The sequence below is a fragment of the Bombyx mori genome, chromosome 8 (assembly GCF_030269925.1).
Source record: "Bombyx mori chromosome 8, ASM3026992v2".
In the NCBI taxonomy this organism is placed as follows: Eukaryota; Metazoa; Arthropoda; class Insecta; order Lepidoptera; family Bombycidae; genus Bombyx; species Bombyx mori.
In genome coordinates, this window is record NC_085114.1 from 9,790,854 (window position 1) to 9,816,138 (window position 25,285).

The 25,285-nt window shown below is 35.5% G+C and overlaps 1 protein-coding gene across 1 annotated transcript in view; it reads right to left on the reverse strand.

Annotated features, from left to right (window-relative positions):
- Nucleotides 1–1,495: 1,495 nt before the first annotated feature.
- LOC101746495 (kazrin) overlaps nucleotides 1,496–25,285 on the reverse strand; it is a 137,055-nt gene continuing 113,265 nt past the window's right edge. The window contains exons 7-22 of the mRNA XM_012695567.4: nucleotides 24,250–24,371; nucleotides 22,617–22,782; nucleotides 20,253–20,380; nucleotides 18,680–18,856; nucleotides 17,060–17,204; nucleotides 16,641–16,778; nucleotides 12,753–12,843; nucleotides 12,084–12,280; nucleotides 11,709–11,899; nucleotides 10,364–10,573; nucleotides 9,025–9,183; nucleotides 7,779–7,902; nucleotides 7,556–7,700; nucleotides 5,411–5,522; nucleotides 4,564–4,859; nucleotides 1,496–3,721 (exon numbers count right to left, since the gene is read on the reverse strand). Coding sequence (XP_012551021.1) covers nucleotides 3,577–3,721; nucleotides 4,564–4,859; nucleotides 5,411–5,522; nucleotides 7,556–7,700; nucleotides 7,779–7,902; nucleotides 9,025–9,183; nucleotides 10,364–10,573; nucleotides 11,709–11,899; nucleotides 12,084–12,280; nucleotides 12,753–12,843; nucleotides 16,641–16,778; nucleotides 17,060–17,204; nucleotides 18,680–18,856; nucleotides 20,253–20,380; nucleotides 22,617–22,782; nucleotides 24,250–24,371 — 2,546 coding nt within the window. The 3' untranslated portion in view covers nucleotides 1,496–3,576. The remainder of the gene's footprint in view (nucleotides 3,722–4,563; nucleotides 4,860–5,410; nucleotides 5,523–7,555; nucleotides 7,701–7,778; nucleotides 7,903–9,024; nucleotides 9,184–10,363; nucleotides 10,574–11,708; nucleotides 11,900–12,083; nucleotides 12,281–12,752; nucleotides 12,844–16,640; nucleotides 16,779–17,059; nucleotides 17,205–18,679; nucleotides 18,857–20,252; nucleotides 20,381–22,616; nucleotides 22,783–24,249; nucleotides 24,372–25,285) is intronic.

The window sequence follows — 25,285 nt, forward strand, 5'->3', positions numbered from 1 at the left end:
TACCTTAAAGTCATTTTCCAAAAACATTTGAAGTCGTCGTGCCCTAACGGATAAGACGGTGTATTCGTGTTGAGCGATGCACTGGTGTTCGAATCTCAGGCGGGTACCAATTTTTCTATTGAAAAACGTACTAAACAAATGTTCACGATTGACTTCCACGGTGAAGGAATAACATCGTGTAATAAAAATGAAACCCGCAAATTATAATTTGCGTAATTACTGGTGGTAGAACCTCTTGTCAGTCCGCGCGGGTGGGTACCACCACCCTGCCTATTTCTGTCGTGAAGCAGTAATGCATTTCGATTTGAAGGGTAGGGAAGCCGTTGTAACTAAGCTTGATACCTTAGAACTTATATCTCAAGGTGGGGGGCTTATTTACGTTGTAGATGTCTATAGGCTCCAGTAACCACTTAACACCAGGTGGACTGTGAGCTCGTCCACCCACCTAAGCAAAAAAACTAAACATATGGCTTTAAAAAAAATTAATATAATTATAACGCATTCAATTAACTCGTGGAATCAACGGTCTCATAAATATATAAATCATATATTATATTAGTAGATACCTATATCTGTTATTTATATAGCCTTATTATCTGTTACTTATCTGTTAAAAATGCTGTATCTGTTGGTCTAGAATAGCTCTAGCTTATTTCAACCCATGGGTGTCGTAAAACGTTATTATAAGATTCACCGGAGAACGGACATAAAAATCCTCTTCATATCTCTAACCGGCATTTGCTCGGCGTAGAGGGTATTGTAATTTGGAACGGATAGGTACCACCATCTTGTCTTTTTCGCCAGCGAAGCACTTATGCTTTTGGGATTAGCGATTCATAGCACAGCTGATATTTCCGCTTCATGTCTCAACGCAGATGGCGGCGATCTCATGATGTCTGTATATAAGGAATGGGTGAGAGACAAACAAAAAAAGGAATGGTTATTTTCATTGATGAAAATTTTTAGTGCGTAAAAATAATATCAGTTGAAGACCTTAGATTTCAGAATATTTCGCTATTAAAGGCGATTAGAGGTTAAAATAATATAAACGAAGGTATCTCAATGTTCTTAGATCGATAAAATGCGTATGTCCAAACTTAGATCAAAGAAAATCTATGTTTTTCCTAGGATTGCTTAAATACAAAACGATTTCTTTTATCTGGCGTCCTTTGGAATAAACAGCTGGAAGTCTTTGGGCCTTCATACTTTTATAAAAGGACCACGTTCTTATCACGAAGTTGATACTGTCGTAAATTGAAAATATGGAGCCTTTTGTCACTTCTTTGTCCGGGTACAGTGTATCGTGTTTCACTATTTTTACTTTTATCCCAGTATTAAGGTTGTGTAAAAGTTTTGCCGCTGCTGTATTTATGACACTGCAGACTGTCGGTTTCAGTACAAGACGGCATGTTGCACTAAATTTGTGAAGCTCTCGGTTTACCAAGTCTCCACAGCTTTAAATAGTTTCAATAATCTCAATGAAACAAAAACAAAATCAGAATTCAAATATTTTATTTCCAATATAAAACAAAAGAATACAATAAAATAAAACGTAAATGACTTAAACATTATCACAAAAAAATAAACTTTTCGAATATTATTCATATCACAAAACAATGACTAAGAAGATGAAACTAAAACAATCAGTCGAAAATCGAAGCTCGATGACAATGTATTTATTAATATGATTACTTACATTATAATGGAGTTTTAAATATTATATTACTTGAGTAAGTCTCATATGAATCATACTTATATCGCGATGAGACGAAAATAGGTAGATAAGTCCAGATTATACACTATATAATTTTTAAATACGTTCACTTAAAAAAATTAAAGTATCCGACTAGTGTATAGTATACACATACGAGTACACACATATGTAAGTGTGAGTGCACACATGTATAATTTTAAGACTGTGATGACAACTTTATCATTAAGGTATTTTTCTGACCACTTTGTCACATAAACTTGAATCATCACTATCGTAGAAATGTTTAAAGTATAAATCAATATTTTTATTCTAGAAAATTATTTAATATGAGACTATGATATGTAGCTATACCTATATGTAAGTAGGTTGAGTGTACTTCCTTTAATACCATTAAATTTAATATAGAATACAGTTTAAGCTAGAATGTGTAGGTAAATAGTTAAAAAAATTGATTTCAGACTTCAATTGTGAAAGAAATCAAAAAAATTCAGTACAAACAAAATATACAATTTTGATTACTTGGACGACACAAATTGATCAGTTTTTTGATTTAAAAGTCAAACTACTGAACCGATTATGACGAAATGGGGAAAACGCTTAATGGAGACAAGTTGAAACTGTATTAATGAAAAATTTAACTGTAACGTAAAAAAAATTAACTGTCCTAAGTAATGAAAAATGTTTCATTTTATAATTAGTTTATTAGAGACGGCCTTCTGTGGTAACAAACCTTCTTTTTTTGAAGTCGGATAAATATCTTTTGATCAGGTAAATCAACTTTAGTCAGCAAGGAATCGGACAGCTCTCAGTTTTCAAAATTGCTACGTAAACTACAAAGCTCTACTGAACAAAACTTACATTTGACGTCATTTGTGGGCAAAATATAGGACAAGTTAATCGTGGATTATACACGACTGCACAAGAATTTACCACAATATATCAATTTAACAACATTCAATATGATTGGTGTTGTTTTTAATTTGACGTTAAAAAGTATTTATTTTAATAAATTTTATTAGTAATTTTAATAAAATCTTAAATAGATTGATGATCATTTTTATTCAATTAAAATCTCGTATAGATATTGATAATTTTAGATAACTTTTTACTAGAGTTCGTTTGCCTAGTGACCAATTTCATGTACTCAACGTCTTTTACTTTTCAAGAATGTCCCATATCATCTAGTGTATTTTAATCGTTTGCAATCAACATTTCTTTGTATATCATGTTTGTTTGTACAAATTTTAAGCGTTCGCTTGCTATTTATTGTCTAGAATCGATTTTTTGTATGATCACTGTTGATTTCCTGCATTGTATGAGTACAATTGATAGATGCCACAATTGAATATTACAATTCATATGTTTAGATCCGAATATTTTGTACATTATTTGTTTTAAAGTTTCGGAGCGAGAGATATTGCTTCATGGAACTGGTCATAAATACAAGAATGCTCATTTTATTAGCAAGAGACGTTATATTATCAATTTCCTAAAGAATGATTAAATTTTTTTATAGCACACGATTAGTTTTTCTGTTATATAATGATGTCTAATAAGTTGGCTAAAATTACTAGCGTGGACGCTTATGTGTGCGTTAGATAATATATAGAAGATGAATGAGTGTTGAAGCTTATTTACATAGCTGAAATATTGTTTACTTTTTGCTCCCGAATTTCATAATCATTATTAACATTTCAACTACCTGTTAATTGTCGTCTGTTGGTGCCCTATAATGACCAACAAATACAACTAACAGTCAAACTGAATAATCATTACAACTAAATCATTATTTTCTTAACAATGCTAAAAATTTAATGAAAATGTCATGCGTTCTGTAAGATTATATTTAATTGACTAAGATTCTAAACAGAAGTTTTACTGGAAGCGTTAATATCGCCAATGCTTTTGACTCGTCTGTGTCTCTTCTGTTTGACGAGGGAGTCGTCTACGGACTTACTGGGTAGAGGGGAACTCACTCTGTGGGCTTGATCAGCTCTCTGTCCGTACCTTTAAAGAAAACATGTAAAAATTAACAAAAGCCAAACTCAAAATAAAGTTCAATATCTACTACAAAGATTCATTTCAGAAGCACGACAAAAACATGATATTGTTTTGATATATTGGCATTAGAATGGAGAATTACAATATACTAAAAGGTATCACATATATAGTAACATTATTGCCTCTTTGGTAAAGTGCTTATTAAGCTTTAGCACTTTACCATGAGATTCGGAGTCGAGTTTTTTCATTTTATTGCTTAGGCGGATGGACGAGCTAACGTACCAACTGGGCTTAAGTGGCTATCGGAGCTCATAGACATCAACAATCTAAATGCAGCCACCCACTTTGAGACACGAGTTCTAAGTCCTAGTTTTACAGTACAACGTTTGCTTCAACCTTCCAAACAGAAACGCATTACTGCTCCACGGCAGAAATCAGTAGGGTGGTAGTAGGGACCTTTTTTTATTGCTTAGATGGATGGAATGGCTCACAGCCCATCTGGTTGTTAAGTGGTCACTGAAGCCCATAGACCTCTACAACGTAAATGCGCCACCCACCTTGAGATATAAGTTCTAAGGTCTCAGTATAGTTTCAACGGCCGCTCCACCCTTTAAACCGAAACGGATCACGGCTTCACGGCAGAAATAGGCAGGGTGGTGGTACTTACCCGTGCGGACTAACAAGAGGTCCTACCACCAGTAAAAATACTGTTAAGTGGGTATCAAACACGTTTAATTTTCATAGTCAAAGGCTTGTTTTAATTATGTTGCCGGAAGCAAAGACATACAAAATTATATCTTGGTGCCTTGAAGGAGTAAGTGTGATAGTTTAATGTTCATCTAACATACCTGTGCATGATGTTGGAATTCTCTTTGATTTCATTCAATCTTTGTAGGCTGTCCCTTGTTGAGACGCTGGATTGAGAATACAGGCTCAATGGTGTGTATATCGGTTCGTATTCCTGGAGGGTCGGCGGCGGCGCGTACTGCATGCTCAGCTGAGAGAGGGTTCGTACCGCCACAGGAGGTGAGTACGAATATGATTGAGTACCGAGACTGAGCACGCTGGAGCTCTCGCTAGAACTTGAAGGGGATGTTCGTTCGTGTTTAGGCTTAAGTACCCCTAGAGCACGAGTTATTGAGCCCTGAAAGAAAACGTCAATTAAGCATATATTAATAAGTGATTATATTTCAAAAATGAATTAAGATATACCTCTTTTGAGTCCGCACGGGTGGGTACCACCACCCTGCCTATTTCTGCCGTGAAGCAGTAATGCGTTTCGGTTTGAAGGGTGGGGCAGCCGTTGTAACTATACTTGAGACCTTAGAACTTGTATCTCAAGGTGGGTGGCGCATTTATATTGTGAATGTCTATGGGCTACAGTGACCACTTAACACCAGGTGGGCTGTGAGCTCATCCACTCATATAAGCAATAAAAAAATAAAATTAGAAGCTACGGTATTTATTTACGGTTTTTATTTATTATATTTGTGTTTAGTGTTCGTGGTTAGTGTTAAGTGAATAGTGATGCTAATAAAGTATTATTTTTGGCTCGTATGTGTCTTTTGAAGGCCCTAACAAAATACACAGTTATACATATTTATTTATTCCTTTCACAGACTTTTGTGAGTCACAGACAAGAGATCCATAAATTTTCGTAAAATATACATTTAGTTGCTTTAGCTAATAATTTACCCGTAGACTATGTCGCCTTGACTCTCCGCTGAGGTCAATCCCAGGTAATCCAGTGGCAACAGACCTTGAAAATGGTCTCCCCAAAATTCTTATTTGGTGGCCAAACATGTTTCTGGAATAATAAAGAAAAGCATTTCATAACTACATTATGATAAACACACAGAGAATACGTAAGCCAGGCAGAGCTGTTTACATCATAGAATTAGTTTTAGTTTTTTTTTTTTTTGGCTAGCAAACTTTCACGACTTCCGCTAACACAAAAAGCTCACATGCAGATTGTCTTTTACGGATTTGCCATATATTTAGAACTTGGCAACAAATTCAGTCTTTGTTCCTATCAGTATATATATATTTTTGTGTCCAACTGGTATCTAAAAAGATAGTAACAAAGTGCGATGACAATTTATGTTTTTTTTTTTTTTTTGCGGACACAAAAAGCATGAGGCACATTGCTCGAAATGATACGGGTCATGCTCGTGAACAAATATGATCAAACAAAATAATATGAAAACACATTATTCTGTAATAAAGAACAGTACTGTAAATAGATGATCTGTATACAATTTTTTTTTTGTTTTACATTCCAGTCCTGTTCCTTACGATAACAATACGACAACATCGATAGTTTTAATCGACTAAAATAAAGGAAACTAAACGCAAGCATTAAAAATCACGATGTCTGAAATGAATTGTTAGATAATGAAACGTATGGAAGAAGAAAACGTGGCCAGAGATTGAATGTGCGGTCTAATGACGACAGAGGCATTCATGATGTATCGATAAAGTGATCGTTACCGTTCCGTCTTGATGCAAGGATCGCCGACTAAGGGATGATGAATAAATAATACTGACTTGACGACCTGTACTTTGTGTAGTTTTCATATTATTTTATTCACATTTATAGTTCAAATGATAATACACGAGAACCTAACGTACAACGTAACTTTACAGTTTGAATATAAACAATTCAAAAACATAGACATATAACTAACTATCTTAGAGTATCGGTAAACGCTATTATTGTTATAGTCCTAAAGCTATTATTACGAATTGTTCAGAGTAATACCTTGAGGTATATATTATTTGAAGGAAATTTAAAATGTTCGTTTAAGAATCAAAACGGAGTTTAATCAACACGAATGTATGCCGTTTAGGTTATTATTCACCCCCTAATCGTAAAAGTGAAGCATTTAATGCTTTAATTTATCAAACTAGCTTTTGTATACATAAAATTTTACTAATTTTACGAAATCGATCGACGAGTAAACGTTAACGTGACAAATGTAATCTACGCTTTGACGGGAGCCCTAGGGGGTAGAATGTTCAAACATCGAATCTAATTTCGATAAAGGCGAACGTATAGAGAACTTGGTGATTTTTCCGACCACTTTCACGTTCCTTGATTGTCTTTCGAAAAGACGAACAAGTCTTAAAGTAACGCATCAGTCTTCACCGCTCAATTAGTTTTCGTTCAGAAGAAATGCGTGTCTCGAGAAACACGAAATAGTTACAAAACTCTAACGCAAAGTAAAACACTTTGTGTAAAAATAGTAGCTACTTTACAAACATTCGATACGAGTGACTTTACATAGATACAAGATTATTATTTGGGCTTCGAAGCGATAGTTTAATTATAATTTGAAGGAGATTTTCTTAGTTTTTGTTGGTTTATCTTTGTTTTGTGGATAGCATGGATACTCGGGCAGCCTCCACTTGCAGTTCTTCCACCTGGCAAAATATCGTATACCTGCAGGATTGCACCTCACATTATAATCAACTACAGTTTGCTCACCTACAGGGACTGTGGCTTCGTGATAACATGCAGTGCTCATTCTTACTCATTATAGTTAAATATTTTTAACTTTTCATTTACTACCCTTTATATATTTCCCTTATGCTTGGATGGTAATAATTGCATTGGACACAGTGCTTTCGCCACAAATTGTTTTCAAGAAATCATTCAGGTGAAACTATTTGCGTCAAGAACATAACATTTGCTTCTTTTAATGTTTGAAAATTTCATTCTCAAACTAAATCATACGTTTTACTTTTAGGTAAATTTGATTTTTCTCTCTTAATAATTTAGATAAGAAAAGCAAGTGTTATATTGTTTAAATAAAAAGATGCAGTTGATGCCTTACTTACCTCGCAGGAATTACAAGGGCATCAAACTCAGCCACTAAATGTCTCCTAATAATGCTCTTAGACGGTGGAATACCCAGAGCAGTGGCCATTGTTTCTCCGGTGAAAGACGGCTCCAGTACTACCAGGCCGCCATGAACTCCACTATCTAACATAACATTCAAATAGACCATGTATGGAAATCCAAAAATGTTTCCTGCCTGATTAAATGTTCATTAAAGCATACCTTTGAGATTGTCAGCGAATTCACCTAAATCAATATTATGGGCCCACCGCATAAATCTGTGATTGGTCCAAACCAGGGGGTCCGCGTCTACGTTCTCACACTGGTGACGTCTCACCGCCAGAGCCTGCAGAAAACTCTTACAATTATTCAAAGAAAAAACGACACTAAGTGTTTCATTTCGTTAAAAAAAAAATACATGTGTGGAATTCACACGTGGTAGAAGTGAAACCTTCCAAAATTAAAATACAATTATCCTAAACGTCTTAAGTATATGTAAAATTTTGTCATTAGTAAATAATTGTAAGGTAGCGCCCTCTGTGAATTGATATTTTAATTTAACGTATAATCCTAAATTAAAATTCACTACAAGAGTTTTCATACACACGTTAGTATTAAAAAATCTCACAGATGGCGCTGTATTAAATAGTATGTATATTTCTGTCTCATTCTTTGCTGGCTTCATCCTACACATTTTTGTATTTCTGTCTCTTACCTGTCGTTTTTTCCGTTGCATCCGGTTTGAAATCACAACGATTCTAAAGAAGTTTTCACTTCAAAAAACGAGAGACATCACGGATTTTTAGTCAAATGAAGTACAAAGAGAAGAGCGCTAATGATTAATGAGTGTTTGTACGAGGGTCGCGTTGGAAACAGAACATTTCGCACCAGTTCAGTGGATAATCGCTCATTTGCACTCGTCTCTTATCTCGTTCTCCTTATCGAAAAGGGACGCGAAAGGGATTTCTCATTACAACATCCATATTTTGCTTAAGAATTCAAGTGGAAAATTTTGCATTATATTCTTGTTATGAACCGACGAGGAATTTAATTTTCAATTTACTTCAATCAATCAAATTATCAATTAGAAAAGTTATCGTTATCAATCATTGTCGACTGTTCCTCACACAATGTTGATTACGTTGATAATTGAATTATTTTACCGTTGAATCGTAATTAGCTTTTGTACATGTCAATAGGAATAATTACACGAATTGAGTTTTTTTTTTAAATAAATGATTTATATTTTAAGGCAGGGTAAATAAAAGAATTAAATACAAGTTTAAATATAATGAACACACTGAAACTTTATAAATAGTATATAGTAATATTTTACTGGAGTTCTGATTTAACCTTCTGAATATAGGGAACTCATTAATATTAAAAATTGGGGTAAAAGCCCCTCAAATAATAATATTTATAATACGATAACAAATAAATGTGCGCGTTAATTGAAAGTTTTACATACTTGTCGATCGTATTTCATTATCCTCAGCAGATGAATGCCGTGAACAATGGAGGCCTGATGGAACTTCCTTGTAACTCCGAGGTATTTCTCTAACTCTTTCTTGCTTATAGTGTCGAGCATGCGGGCATCCACCAGGTTAGCCAGGAATGACTCAGCATACTGTGCATTGATTATTATTACAAATAAGTAGCTATTTCAGAAGTTAGTGTAATACATGCATGTGACTAGGAGATGTATGGAAATTGTAGTGTAAGGTAGAGGGGAAAGAGGTCGATCGAAGAAGACAAGGATGGAGTGTGTGAATGACGATATGAGAGAGAGAGGAGTGAGTGTTGAGATGACGGCTGATAGAAGAGAATGGAAGAGAAAAATTAGCTGTGCCGATCCCGCCTAGTGGGATAAGGTAGAGAAAAAGGAGAAGACATCAAATAATCTACGATGCAAATTTAGTAATTTTCCTTTGCGGCTAATTAATGTGGTAACTAATTTCGCAAATAACATCATAACGTAAAATTCCTTAACCGCCTAAAGGTATGGGATTGAATTATAAGTTGCATTGAATTATCAGTTGCCCTAATCTGGATAGGATGGGAAATATCTATGCGCTCTTACATCAAGTATATTACTATTCCTGGTCAATTAAGAATTTAGATTTAACAGACAGAGGGAATGCATGTGTCCGTAATACTTCGACATTTATTGGTCAAGATTAAGATTGAATAGATGAAAATCGACGAGGATCAAGCAAGTTTGGTAATTACTTTCATGCGATCTCCCCTTCGGTTGAATAGTACAATTATCTAATCCTCTCAGTCCGTGTCTTATGTAGTTGCAATTGAACAGAAAAGGGACCACATAATTTTGATGATTCACTCGTCCCCAACCAGTGCACCGTAATTAGAGATTTGCCGAAACTTCACTAATTGTGTAGTTACAGAGTTGTAAAGAAGACGTAATGAGATCAAGTAGTAATAAAACGTAGTTAATGAAACTTCCGAAATTTCTTTCATCGCCCTATCGAAATGTACCGCTAGTAAATTAAAAGCTAGAATAATAAGACCATATTGTATACTACATAATATGTAACTATACTTGAGACCTCAGAACTTATATCTCAAGGTGCGTGGCGCATTTACGTCGTAGATGTCTATGGGCTCCAGTAACCACTTAACACCAGGTGGGCTGTGAGTTCGTCTAATCATCACAGCAACGAAAAAAAAAAAAAAAATTTAAAGTTTAGAGTATGTAAATTTTGTGCTTCAAATTCGAGATCTCGTGCGTGGTTATTAGAGCTCACATACCCTCGTACTTAATGCAAGTCCCAATTCTTATAACTCACCTGAGAAAGGCCCAAATCTGGTAACCATTCCGCGGCGACCCAAGCGTGGCTGAGTTGACCTATTGTTGGATTCCTGACCAAGTCTGGTCGTCTTCGTTCTTCGATAGCAAGACGCAGCTTCTTGCGGTGCATCGGCTGTGAGATCCCCAGTCCGACTTCCAGATCTGCATCCGTCAACTCGAGCAGAACCTGCCCATTCAAAGCACGGATCTAGAACCAACCAGAACACAATATTTGACGCTAATGTCGCGTCATTCTCTATATCACTAATATGTTCAGGTTGTTATTTGCGATTTTCAAATTTTTGGTTTACAATGTAAATATCATTCCCGGCCTTACTTAGGTATAATATAAATCAGATATCAACGCTCACAAACAAAGGTCCCGATAAATTTCACGAAATTTTGTATCGGGTCCTCATTTCCATACAAATCTAATAAAATGAACGTATTTCGGATAATGAATGGGCACGGGAGTAATATTAAATATTTTTTATTTCGTTCATTATTTACCGAGAAAAACGTGATACGGAATTTACGTTGTTGTATACTACTATTTTTATCACAAACTTGCGTAATATGTAATATACAATCGTAGCTGCTGCGATTATCGGAAGAACAGTCAATTATCTGGATTATCATCACTAACCATGACCACATAAGGTCGAAGCTTCAATTATTTAATTGCCACTGTTGTACTGTTGGAAAAAAATACTACTCTGAGACGAAAACAAAAAAAAATAGGCTCATGATGCTACGCACACTACAATATACTGTAAACTGCATTAAAACTGGCGCACTTCTTCGTCCTAACTTACCATTTACTACTTCATGTCAGTGCTCTATTGGTCATATTTATGCATACACATAATATATTATCAACTTGAAAAACGCTGTCTTCTTTTAGGGGATATGGGTTAAAAATAATGTTATAAGATAAAATAACCAACTATCTATCCATTATGTTTTTTTATGTACAACAATGCAGTTTTATATAACTATAATGATCTTTCGCGGGACCTAACTGATAGCATTAAAACACACACACAAAAAAAAACTCTATTGAATCATTAGTAGCGTAATCTATTCTAATATATAAATCTACAGTGGTTTTTACGGATGTTCCGTTATAACTACTGAACTATGCATCCGATTGACTTGAAACTTGGTATCCATGTAGAAAATACATGTATTTAATGAAAGGGCTAATATTTATATGAGTTTTGGACTCTCTAATAATAATGACAATAAATAATAATGTTAATTTTAAATGCCCAGCGAAGCGGGCGAGTACGGCTCGTATATTATAATTAACAAAAAAGTTCACATTTCGTTGGTAAACAAACCTTGCCACTTTTGACGTTATCGGCTATTGCAGCTGCATATTGTGGCATTCCTAAAGCCAGTTCTAGCCACGCTATGATTGCCGGTGTGCGCCACCTTGCTAAAGGCTGGGAAGCGGCCTCGCGGAGAGCTGCTTCACTACTTAGCGGCGACCATGCACGGGTCGTACTACCGGTACCCGCGTATACTGGTTCTGGGTATAAAAATAATACATAGCTTAACTTCGATTTCGATACACAAATTTGTTAACAGAAAGTTTGAAACGAAGAGATCCAGAATTATTAATTGGCAATGAAATGGGCGTAATTAATTCATTTTAAGCTCCGAATCTTCGATGAAGAAAATTATTGATGAATAGCACTGTTTTCTAGTCTCACCACTTTCATGACCGCTCACAGCAGCGCTGCCGGATTTGGTACGGTGTCGGCTCCTTGCAAATACGCGGGATATGGATCCCCACGCAGAACCTCGACCACGGGCACCTTTACTTCCCGCGCTGCCCCCCGAGCGTCCTCGCAGACCCCCCACGAGTGCTGCCTCACATTCACCAGGGCTCGATAGCTGTTCCACTGACCTAATGTTACACCATATCATAAAACGCTGTACTTTCTAACAAATTTAATTAATTAACGTTCTAACACGAAACAAGTCTATTTTTGGACTGGTAGTTGATTGAAATAGCGGAGGAACTAAAAATACCTGTCAGCGACGCACTCCACCAAGCTACAGAACGGGATCGATGGAGACAGCTAGTTGACGGAATCAAACAGAGTCACGATCCTCAGCAATGAGGGACCGAGTAAACAGAGAGAGAGAGAGAGAGAGAGAGAGTTGATTCGTATAATCACCTCACATGTTGTGAATTTGGGATTGTATATTAAAGGATACGAAACGAACTATTGAGTGTGTTCTCACAGATAACAAATGAAAAAAATGATGACAAATGAAAAAAATGAAATGATTCATATTATTTATGCGAATTAAATTGATGGCGTACATATAAAAAAGCAATGTAAACAATTTACATACAAGTAAACGATAAATACCTTGACAATGATCCTGCATCAATTGATCGTGTGAATGGCGATCCGCTGTTGTGCGGTGACACTGTAGGACTGCAGTCTCGTGGAGTGCCCACTATGAATAAAATTAAATAAAAAATACTATACACACAATACTAGTTGTAAATAAATACAAAAATAGAGATGTTGTTTCTGTTCTAATTAGTAATTTAAAAAACATTTTAATTATTGTTATCGTTGCTATCAAATAACTATAAAAACGAAGGACTTTACGGTTACAAAATCACCATTAAAGTTAGAGGGTTTGTGAGTGAAATAGCAAGATGTTTTTACTACGCATTTACTCTAAGTACCTTTTTTAATTAATAATCACGACACTACCCTAATTATCTTCGATGTTGCTATCTCAAAAAAAAAAAAAAAAAAACAATTTCACATTAACTATAAATAATTTAACGAAATAGCACATAGTATATTTCTGAACTGATAAAGAAACAAAATTTTAGAAACAACACATCCCTCTTCTCCCATTCCGACAGGAGCCCTCTTCTTCGATATAGCGAAGGCGTTCGACAAAGTCTGGCACAACGGTTTGATATACAAACTGTATAACATGGGAGTGCCAGACAGACTCGTGCTCATCATACGAGACTACTTGTCGAACCGTTCGTTCCGATATCGAGTCGAGGGAACGCGTTCCCGGCCCCGTCACGTCACAGCCGGAGTCCCGCAAGGCTCCGCCCTCTCCCCGTTACTATTCAGTTTGTATATCAACCATATACCCCGGTCTCCGGAGACCCATCTGGCGCTCTTCGCCGATGACACCGCCATCTACTACTCGTGTAGGAAGAAGGCGTTGCTTCATCGACGACTTCAGACCGCAGCTACCACCATGGGACAGTGGTTCCGGAAGTGGCGCATCGACATTAACCCCACGAAAAGCACAGCGGTGCTCTTCAAAAGGGGTCGCCCTCCGAACACCACGCTGAGCATCCCTCTCCCGACTAGGCGCGTCAACACCCCCGCCCCCGCCGTTCGCCCAATCACGATGTACGACCAGCCCATACCGTGGGCCCCGAAGGTCAAATATTTAGGCGTCACCCTCGACAGTAGGATGACATTCCGCCCCCACATCAAGACGGTACGCGATCGTGCCGCCTTCATCCTAGGACGTCTCTACCCGATGATATGTAGGCGAAGTAAAATGTCCCTTAGAAATAAGGTGACACTCTACAAAACTTGCATACGCCCCGTCATGACCTATGCAAGTGTAGTGTTCGCTCACGCGGCCCGCATACACTTAAAATCCTTTCAAATTATTCAATCCCGTTTTTGCAGGATAGCCGTCGGAGCCCCGTGGTTCGTCAGGAACGTCGACCTCCATGACGACCTGGACTTAGAGTCCATCAGTAAGTATCTTCAGTCGGCGTCCATGCGCCACTTCGATAAAGCGGCACGACACGAGAACCCTCTCATCGTGGCCGCCGGTAATTCCCGATCCTGCGGACAGAATGGAAAGCAGTCGACGTCGCCCTAAACACGTCATCTCGGATCCTCCTGATCCACTAACGGTGCTTTTAGGTACTTCAAGCACCGGTCACCGTTCTCGTCGAACCCGTCGCTTGCGACGAAGGGCTCGACGAGTAAATTAACTCTCAGACACAGCCCACTGAGTTTCTCGCCGGATCTTCTCAGTGGGTCGCGTTTCCGATCCGGTGGTAGATTCTGCGAAGCACGACTCTTGCTAGGGTTCGTGTTAGCAACATCGTCAGGTTTGAGCCCCGTGAGCTCACCTACTAAAGTTAGGGTTACGCTGAAATAGCCGCTAGGGCTATCAGCTTAGGTAGAAAAAAAAAAAAAAAAACAACACATTAGGTACGTTATGTTTACGTGTAAAAATGCAAAGAAATAAAAATAGAGAGGGAGATAACAGAAATATATAATTGAAAACGTAACCAATAAGAATCAAAATGCTATCAAACTCATTTTATAATTATAATATTCACGCAAGTGACTAAATATACGCAAAAAAGCCAAACCAAGTCAACAATAAATATTAGCGATATAAAATTTAATATCCATTTTTAGAGATTTATCTGCCATTAAAAGAACGCCTTACTGACGCGTTGCAATTGAACTTTTGAATTGAAAGCTTTAATGCGACAGTAAGTGTTAATATTTGGGTAGATATTGAAGTGATCGTTTTTAGGACCATATTTCTTCATATCACATCAATGGAAGAAAAACAAAAAAATTACACACGAATCGATTTTAATAAAAGTACATCCAATCTTATGTTTCCATTGCACGCATTATACACGAATTATATATATATTATATTCGAATTCCCCGATGCCGTTTTGTAAACAAATGACGTATAAATTTGGTGCTTTCTTAAGACTATTTTGAGAAAACTACCCAGTCTCATCGGTCGATCATATGTCATTCTTGAAGAATGCCAATGATACTTTCTCTTGATTAAATATCCACGAGTTCAGTATTTTACATAAAAGGTAAACGCAATAAATAAATAAACCCTTTTTTTTAAGTGATAATTACATAGGATTCGGAGGCGAATCTACTACTACAATATTGTTTTAGAAAATTGCTTTTGAATAAATGAGTTAATTTTCGAATTTCGGCCTCCAATTATAATTAAAGAAAGGACCTACGAAATTATTTTCTGGTTGGTCTACTTTTAAATATTATATATAAAATTACGTGGCTCATTGTTAAAATGTTATTAAACAATATTATTACTCTAGTAAACTTGTGCCGTAAAATAATAAATTGTAACAGATGCTGTGAACGTTTAATACAGGTTATAAAGAGTAAAATTAATGAAGGAGGAAATATATATATATATATATTTTTGGCTTTTAAGCCATTTCCTTTGTCCGGGCCATGTATTCATGCTTATGATCCACCTGTGCAAGGTTATTGTGGACTTAAGAAATGCTAGAGAACTAGTTAAGCTAAGTTCATTCTTAAAATTTTGTTCTAATAACAAATTGGAAAACTATGGGATAACGTAATTTTAATTTTAATTTAAAGTTGTCTTAACATTAAAACACAAACTTATCATTTTAACCGTATTACGACAAAACCAAATAAATACAATTAGCAAGTAAAAATTATATGGTTCTGTATAATTGGTAACAAAGGAATAAAATAAAGGCTGTCGAGTGCCAATCAACTAATTGGGTTTAACTTGTTTTTATTGTAAATCGATTCCAATGATTGAATTTAAAAAATCAAATCAAGTCGACAATTTGGAGAACAAATTCTTCGTTTGATTTTTAATTTTTGGTAAAAGAAGGTGCTAAGTATCTTGTGTTTAAATCTAAATGTTCCTAGTTTATTATATCATATTGAATACAAAAGATATGTAGAAGTAAACATAACATTGGTAATCTTTGGATAATTAGACTTCGAGATTCTAGATTTCGAATTGAGTAGTAACGGAATTACGAAATTGAATCTAATCGACGTGATAATTTCAATATTGTACTCGTATTAATCAAAACTAGATGATGACCGAGCCTTCCTCGGTTTTTTTTTGATAACGCCATCTTGTTGTGTCTTTAAAGCCGTTAGTTGCCCTCAATTTAGAAAAATAGTATTATTATTCGCCAATAGAAGTCGGGAGGAGTTGATTATTGAAAACACGAATAAAACAACATTTTCTGAAAATAAATCGCAGCTAGATCGATTTATCGCGCCCCGAAATCCCCTGTATACTAAATTTTATGAAAATCGTTGGAGCCGTTTCCGAGATTCAGATTCTATAGGTATATATTAATATACAAGAATTGCTCGTTTAAAGGTATAAGATACACAGAAAATACTAAAACTTGCGTATTTGGAGTTAAATAAAAAATGATATATGGAAAACTTTATATTGTTGCTTACATTGATAAATGTGATGCGCGGATGATACCAAAGACGCACCATCGGTGTCATATGAGTCAATAGTCGGAGGTAATCCTTCCGCTGTGGAATCTGATAGGTTGCCTCCGCATACCGAAGTGGCACCTCCATCGCTGCTACCTGTTACTAATTTATACTTTACGTACTTATATACTTGTATGAAAAATCTTTACAAATCACAGAAATTTATTATACAAATTAAAGGTTAGTAATTCTTATTATTACTTAAAAACAGCATTTAAATAACAGTTAAAGGTTACAAAATCAAAGTTAACACGACAAAAATTAATAAGAGACATTTGTAATGAGAAAATGGAGTGAACAAGGAAACGATATTCCCAATCATTCTACAAAAATATGACTTGAAGTGTTCCCGGATAATATTTTAAGAGAGTCGTTACCTCTTACTCCAGAATCTGCACTACAACTGCCTCTGTCCCCGATCAGACCTGTAGGTCCTCCCAATAACATCGGAGGTCCGATGCCTAGTGATGCCACACTTTCGCCTTCAGACAGACACCCGGCTGCTTGTAGCTGTCGTCTTGCCTAAGCAAATTAAAAGAATCTTCAGATATTTCAAACGGTAATTTGTATAAAAAAATCAGTAAAGATTTACGTATATTAACTTTAACTGTTCTCGTAATTTCGACCTCACAATTGATTCAGAAATTATCTTGAATCAGTATTATGAATAATTAAACACATTTTTTATCATTTAGTAGATCTATCTACAGTCTTAATAACGACGACCTCGTTAGTTTAGTGATTAGTGGGTAATGCAACTGAAAATCGGACTTAAATTACAAGGAGAATTGAGCATTTATTAAGGCAATTCATGTTTAGTGTTTCTATTTCTTATTTTTATGATTTTCAAAATGCACTAGACCTTCCATGGATCGTTCCAAAGTCGTCGAATACGAGAAATCTTATTTATCATTTTTATATATCGATTCTTAATCAAGATTACGAATTGAATATATATACAAAATCAACATTACTGAAAATGGTCTAGTTGTAGCAATAAAACCAGGAAAAAATAAGTTTCTTTGCGATTTATAACAAAAGCTATTTGCAATTGTAATTAGCACCGGTGATGGATGGATTCCAACGCCGCCAATCACTGTAGCTATTCATCATAGCGCTGTCCTGTCGATATTATTTTTTATTTATTATTATTCTATGGACAATGTTACTGCCATTGAGGTATTCATCAATAAAAATACGGACATTTTTATTTTCGTTCAGAATAATGATTTACAGGCCCAGTGAAAAGAGGACGAAATTCGAACATTGAAAATTTCGGTGTTGCCAAAACACTCGTATTAACATCGGCCGACCGTAAATTCAGAGCACTTCGGAGATTGCACTTATCATTTGTCGGTTAAACGTTCGTACATTATATTCTCGTACCTGCAAATTGTAATGAATGGTCGTAATGCTTTTGGAAACGGACGTTCTAATTAATGTTCCATTTTAATTAAGCTCGAAGGTTTTGGATCCTACCCTACCTTCCTTCACCAAAATAGTTAGAACAATAAAACCTTTACAGTTATTTTTTTGAGAAATCTCAATTTTAGAGTACATCATTTATTAAGAGTAACATTATTCTCGGTATAATCTCTAATAAATAATAGTTTAAAAAAACTAACAAAATACGCTTTTATAGGAAATCCAACTAAAAAATAGAAAATAAATTTTAATAAATTTGAATTAAAAATAGTGTAAGAAAAAATATTTTATTGTAAAAAAGCGTATTTTGTTAGTTTTTTTAAACTATTATTTATTTTTCATTTTTTAGTTGAATTTCAATTTTTTCAACATTATTTTTTATTTTATTTTTAAATATTGAATTCTCGTCGGTCCTTAATAGGTATATCAAATATCGAGTTAATTATCGTTTTTAAGGGGTCAGAATCATGTTCAAAGATTCCTTTACTAACATACATACGTCTGAAGCTAATAAAAGCGTATTCAAATCACTCCGCTGTTTAGCAAAAGTATTTAATCATTGATTGAGTCACCTCAAAGAGTTGTTCTCTGGCATGTCTGAGTTGAGTGTCCCTTGCGCTGAGTGCAGCGGCCAGTTGCAAACTTCGCTCGGCCTCATCCCTAGCGTGCCGTAAGAGTGCGGCCCGCTCACGCTCCCTCTCTGCTCTTTCCGCTCCGAGAGCAGAAGAAGCGCCACCTCTTGAACGCATCTAAACGAAGAACGTTTGAATATTATTAGAGACATATCGAATACTAATATGATGTACCACAAGCACAGGTTACCGTCTTCGTCGAACCCGACGCTTGCGACGAAGGGCTCGACAAGCGAATTAACCTACAGACACAGCCCACTGAGTTTCTCAGCGGATCTTAGTGGGTCGCGTTTCCGATCCGGAGGTAGATTCTGCGAAGCGCTGCTCTTGCTAGGACCAGTGTTAGCATCACTCCGGTTTGAGCCCCGTAAGCTCACCTACATGCTAGGACGAAGCTGAAATAGCCTTTCAAGGCTATCAGCATAGGTAGGGAAAAAAAAACGTCGAACAGATTGTTAAATGTTTGACGTGGGCTTCGACGGTTTCAGGACAACTTGTTAATCCTAAAACGACTTTACTAAAACAAGGATTTATCCAGCGAATTCGGGTAAGCAATTAACGTCAAGTTTTGGCAGAGCTATTTCCCTGGTTTACAAATTTAACATAAATAGTTCCTACTAAAGCTTCTGGTATACTCTAGAGACGAATAAAGGGAAATAGCTGTAGGTGTGTTTGGGCGCGTGTTTCTCAACCTGATTTTGAGATTAGATGCAGAACAAATTAGTTTAGTTAATATTTTTAAAATAGCTAGTGGCCCTCCCGTAGTCGAAATTCGGCTATAATTAATTGAAATTATAAGTTTGTAAACTATTATGATTCTATTGTCAAAGAATATTATACTTTTATAATCACAGATTTCGTCAAGACTACACTGTAGACAAATATTAATAAAGACAAACAAATATTTAATCTAACTACTCTCAATTTGACCACAGACTAAAAGCAATAAGAAAAGTTTGGCTCGACAGTATGCAAGTAGTGTGTAATGTTTTTTTTATTGTTTTAATGTATTATTTATGCATAATTAAAAAAAAAACATTCAGCACTCCTTTTCTATATTCTCTATAAATGTAGGAAATTTCATACTCCTCCGTCCGCGCAATTTTCGTAAAAAGGGGTACAAAGTTTTTTCTTCACGTATTAATATATAGATACTTATTATGAACGTGTAAAATACAAACTACTTGTACTTAGTTTGTCTATCTTATGTAGTGTTAGAACCGAATTATTCAAAATGCAAGGACAACACAAAAATATATCTATTAAAACTCTTTTTTAATTACTAAAATGGGCGAACAAGCTCACGGTCTACCCGGTGATAAGTTGTCACCCGAGTCCATAGACATCAACCATGCCAATGCCGCCGCTCAGCTTGAGACACGAGTTTTGAGTCTCAGTTTTTACAGTACAACGGCTGCCCCACTCTTCAAACTGCTTCACAACCAAAATGGGCAGGGTGGTGGTATCCACCAGTGCAGGCTCACGACCACCAGTAGACCAAAACTACATGTACCTGTTCATAATTCCTTATGAAATCACGCAATTCCTTCTCTTTGTCTTCAAGCGTAGCGTAGAGTTGTTTCATTTGATTCAACAAATCGAATTTCTCTGCTTTTAACCTTTTCTTATCCGCCTTTAGAGCTGAAAAGGAAGGCTTTTCAATTTGTTGTCTAAAGTACATACTAAATTCCATGTGATCGAAAACAATCTCTTCGCGATTTGAACATTACAAATAGTAGTCGTAAAATCATGATGTCCTTATTGACTTGGAAAGGCTTGGGAAGTACATTAACGGCCGTCTGGTGTAGTGGTAAGTGACATGGTCACTACACAAGGGGGTCGCGGGTTCGAATCCCGCCAAGGGAAGATATTTGTATAATAAATATTAATGTCTTTTCCAGGGTTATGGATGTATATTAAATATATGTATGTGTATAATAAAAATCTTACATTTATATCCGTTATCTGGTACTTGTAAGACAAGTTCTTTACGAACTTATCACGGGACCAGTTAACGTGGCGTGATTGTTAGTAAAATATTTATTATATTATTTATTACATAACGCTCACATATTAAATTAAAGTGAAACGAACCTTGAATATAAAGCCGTTTCTATTCCGAGATCTCTAGTGCCCAATAAATCTGACTAGTTCAAAACGGTAACTCGCTTGTAGAAGGATCAAAGTGGTAAAGTAAGCGAGTGCAGATTGCAAAATTTGAATCGAATCTCGAGGGCTTTAAATCTACGAAAATGCACCAGCTTCAAGATGAAATGCTACTCAACGTAACATGTACATTGCTTAGAGAAATTGGTATAAAATGTTGGAATCAAACGGATAAATTCAGTATGGGGATTAATGCTTTTCATTTATTTTATGGTTTTAATATGTGAGGAATTCGCATTAATTGCGTTTTATCATGATAGAAGTGTATTTATTATTTTGAGCATATTTTTTAGTTGAGAATTTTAGTGACAACACTTTTTATTTTGATGATTTGATGAATATGAAAATCATGAAGAAAAAAAAACCTATAAATCATATTAATGATTTATAGGATCACCTTATGTATCTATTGGACTAATTCAATTCAGTTTTCAAACACTTATCGTACTGTGTGAGCAAACGCCTTAATAAAAATACAATAATGTGACACAATCGACCTGGTCTTCTGATGAACTTACGAAATTGATAGTAGTAATAGTTTTGAAAGACCAATGGCCAGTACACTTTTGGGATTCATTAAATTAATCTTAACGAGTACGCGTTTATAATTCGAGAGATGTAAGGCTATTTAGTTTAAGCGACATTTTTGCAACTTTATAGACAAGCCATTTAAAGTTTAAATTTTGTAATAAATATCATGACAAAAAAAAACTTTTTCAGCTATTTCAATGGAGTAAACTTAACTGAAGTTCAATTAAAACATCGAAATGTTAATGCTAATACTAAATAAACTGCACCTATAATTAAAAATATAAATTAAGCAAAATGTCGTTTAAACCAAATAGCTTTTCACCCCTCGATATGAATTTGTTTGTAATTTTTATTATTTTTTCTTTATGTTTCAATAGTATTTACTAAAGTAATGATTCACAAAATTATTCAATTTAAAAATGATAAAATCATGTAATGCAGTCATGTATTAATATTTAATCACAAAACAGACATACTAATGTATTAAATATCAGACACATTATTCAGATCAAAAACGCGTGTAGCTTATCAAAGTCATACTTCGTCACGTTAATGACATTAGAGAAAACGTCAGCAGTAGTTACGGCAGACGCCACACTCGGAAGTACGTGAGGCCTTTACTGATAGTGCCCTCACTTCAGCAGGTACCCCCTGTATTATGAGTATAGTTTATCAAAACGTCGGCTTACTACACGGGTAGCTATCGTGAACGGCACTCAACAAATTGGCCACTTTTATGGGATCGGATCGGATTATTGTGTGAAGAAGTTACTGTGGAGTCAGGTGGGACCAGATTTAGCTTCTTTTATCGGTTCGCGTTTCAAGTTTCGAGTTGAAACTGTCGATTTTATCGCATCGTTGATTTTACGATGTAATCTAATTTCGTGAATGTTCCGAATGATTCCTGAAAGTCTAAAAACGATTTTTGTTTTTCGTGTTTTTGACGATGAGACGATCACTATGATGTATGATGTAATAGTCGTCATAAAATCATGAAGTCCTTATTGACTTGGAAAGACTTGGGAAGTACATAACGCTAGCATATTAGACTAAAGTGAAACGAACCTTGAATATAAAGCCGTTTCTTCAGCCTCAGCCTTTAGCCTCAGCCTTATAGAAGTAATATTTTACCTTAAGTTTGCCAATTTATTATTTAAACGGGTGATTTGTGTTTACTCACAATTGACAGCTTCTCTAGCTAAGAGCAGTTCCTTTTCAAGCTGCTGAGGGTCCAAAGCGATTGTTTCTTGTGATTCATCATCTTTTGTTCTCTCGAGAAGAGCGTTGCCAGCTTCTCCCCTTTCAGCAGCTGCCACCAGTAGTCGGCGTACTCTTGTTAATTCCGCCTTCGAAATAAGAACAAAAATTCTAATTATTTATAAAACTGTACTGCCTATTTCTGATAGAAAATAAATAGACGTGCTTTAACAAAAACCGACTTCAAATAACAATAAAAAAAAAGATATTCCAAAACAAATTCATATACACTAAAAACAATAATCTTCGAAATCGGTTGGCGTGATATTGAGTTATTGAGTTATTCATTTATTTGTCGCGCACGTACTTAATGCAAATTTAAGACTTACATGGTTTTCTCGTGGATACCATTATTAGAACTGGGCTAAATTGAAATGGGACCACACGGGAAGCGTCAGCTTTCTAATAAAAAAGAATCATCAAATTCGATTCCCCCAGTCAAAAGTTAAGAGATAACAGACATAAAAATACAAAAAAACAGTCGAATTTTCCTCCTCCTTTTTGAAGTCGGTTAAAAAAAAGCGATTGATGTTTGTTACACGAAATCAAACATATTTACATATTCGTTTTTGATCGATCACAAAATATACTATCCAAAAAAAAAGAACAAACCATATAGTATTATTGTATGAATTAGAAACACAGGCTAACTTATCGTAATAAATTTTGATCTGCTGAAAGATAATATATATATACCTCCGCTGACTACATTATACGAAACAATGAATAGTTTTGTTTACTCGAGAAATTCATAAAGTTTAGTTGATCCAAAATACCTTATTAATCTGCAAGGCCAAAAGGTTACCGAGAGCCGTTATGAAAGTAACAAACTCTGGGTATTTGACTCACTTACCGAAAACACTTAAGACCGGCCGAGTGGAAAGCGTTATCGATATATTAGGCCATTTCGTGATAGAAATGGGTGAAATGTTACCAATGGGAAACTTTGAAGTCTTTCGGTATGTATCATGCTGTAAAACTATGCCGATATTCAAATCCGTCTTTTGTTTACGGAATATTCCTACTTAACTTCTATTTACGAACAGTTTATAATACGTATGTATTTTTAATATGACTTGGAAACGTTTGTCAAGTCCATCTAATATTAATTGGTTATCCGAGCCCATAGATCTCGCAATTTGAATACTGTGACCTTGAGGCATGAAGTCTAAGTCTTAATTGTATATTATACCGATTGAAACACGTCTCAAAACAAAACGGATAACTGCTACGCGATAGAAATTAGCAGGGTCTTTTTAAATAATACCTGTCCAAGCTCACAAAACCATTTCTGATTCTAGCATTCAGTCTTTCTCGAAGGTAAAAACTATAATAGACTTGATATATCACTTAAATACTACAATATACTTGACATAAATTTAATGAATTTCGTTAATAACAATGGATTCTACATACATTGCTAAAATTAACAACGTAAGCTTAGAAAACAGACCTCCAATTAGACCGACTTGTGGAGCTAGATGTAGGTATTTATTCTTGTTGTATCTAATATAATACCTTCTGTCTTGGTGTTTAATTAAGGTTCTAATTTATACCTGTAATCGTTCGTTTTCCATTCTAAGCCGGCGAGCTAATTGCGCCCCTGTTAGCATCCCAGGGGATGCCGGTATTTCCTCTTGACGAGATCTGTCCGAACGAGCGCCTGGTGATGCAGCCTCTGGTTAAAATATGTGGTTTGTGTTATATATATACATTAGTAATTTGGAAGAGGTACTACATGCTAACTATTAAATAGATAGTCTCTTTAAGTATAAATCTTCTCTATAGTTATATATAAAAATGAATTGCTGTTCGTTAGTCTCGCTAAAATTCGAGAACGGCTGGACCGATTTGGCTAATTTTGGTCCTTAATTATTTGTGGAAGTCGAGAGAAGGTTTAAAAGGTAGAAAATGCTCGGAATTAAATAAAATAACAATTTTGTTTTTCCGTTAATGCGTCCCCGTCGGATAGATTCCTTTTGTTGGTTTTAAGCTTATTTTATACAAAAGTTTAGGTCTTTTATTTATCGATTGAGGCACTACGAAGTCTGCCAGGTCAGCTAGTAAATTTATAATATTTCAATAAAAAAACTGAAGCATTTTTCTATTTTTCTGTACAACCTGCGTTATTAATAATGATTACATTTGATAATTGCCTTATTCAGGCTTTTGATGTATTTTTTTCAATGAAAATAACCAATGAAACCCTTTTAAAATTGAAATCAACTGAGCTATTTAAATTCGTTTCGGCTTAGCTTGCTAATTTAGAATTTGTTTACTCGCCGACACTGTCTTGTTAATAGCTTTACTTGCACAAAGTTTTCCTTGTTAAACGTTCAAGGGCCCAAGTTCTAACCCTCATTATTAGCTGTCGTACTAGAGAGTAATATGAAAAGTTCAGCATACTGCGCACTAAAGTTAGATAAAACGGATTGGTTATGGCGCCATCAATGTTACTATGACAAAGTTTTCGGAGTCACGAAAGGGTTGGTCTGTCCAGACAAATCGATTGAATGTTACACATGTCACGTACCCGGCCGCAGGTGCGCATCGCGTCTACCTCGTCGTAATATTCGTTCCGAGTGAGATCTA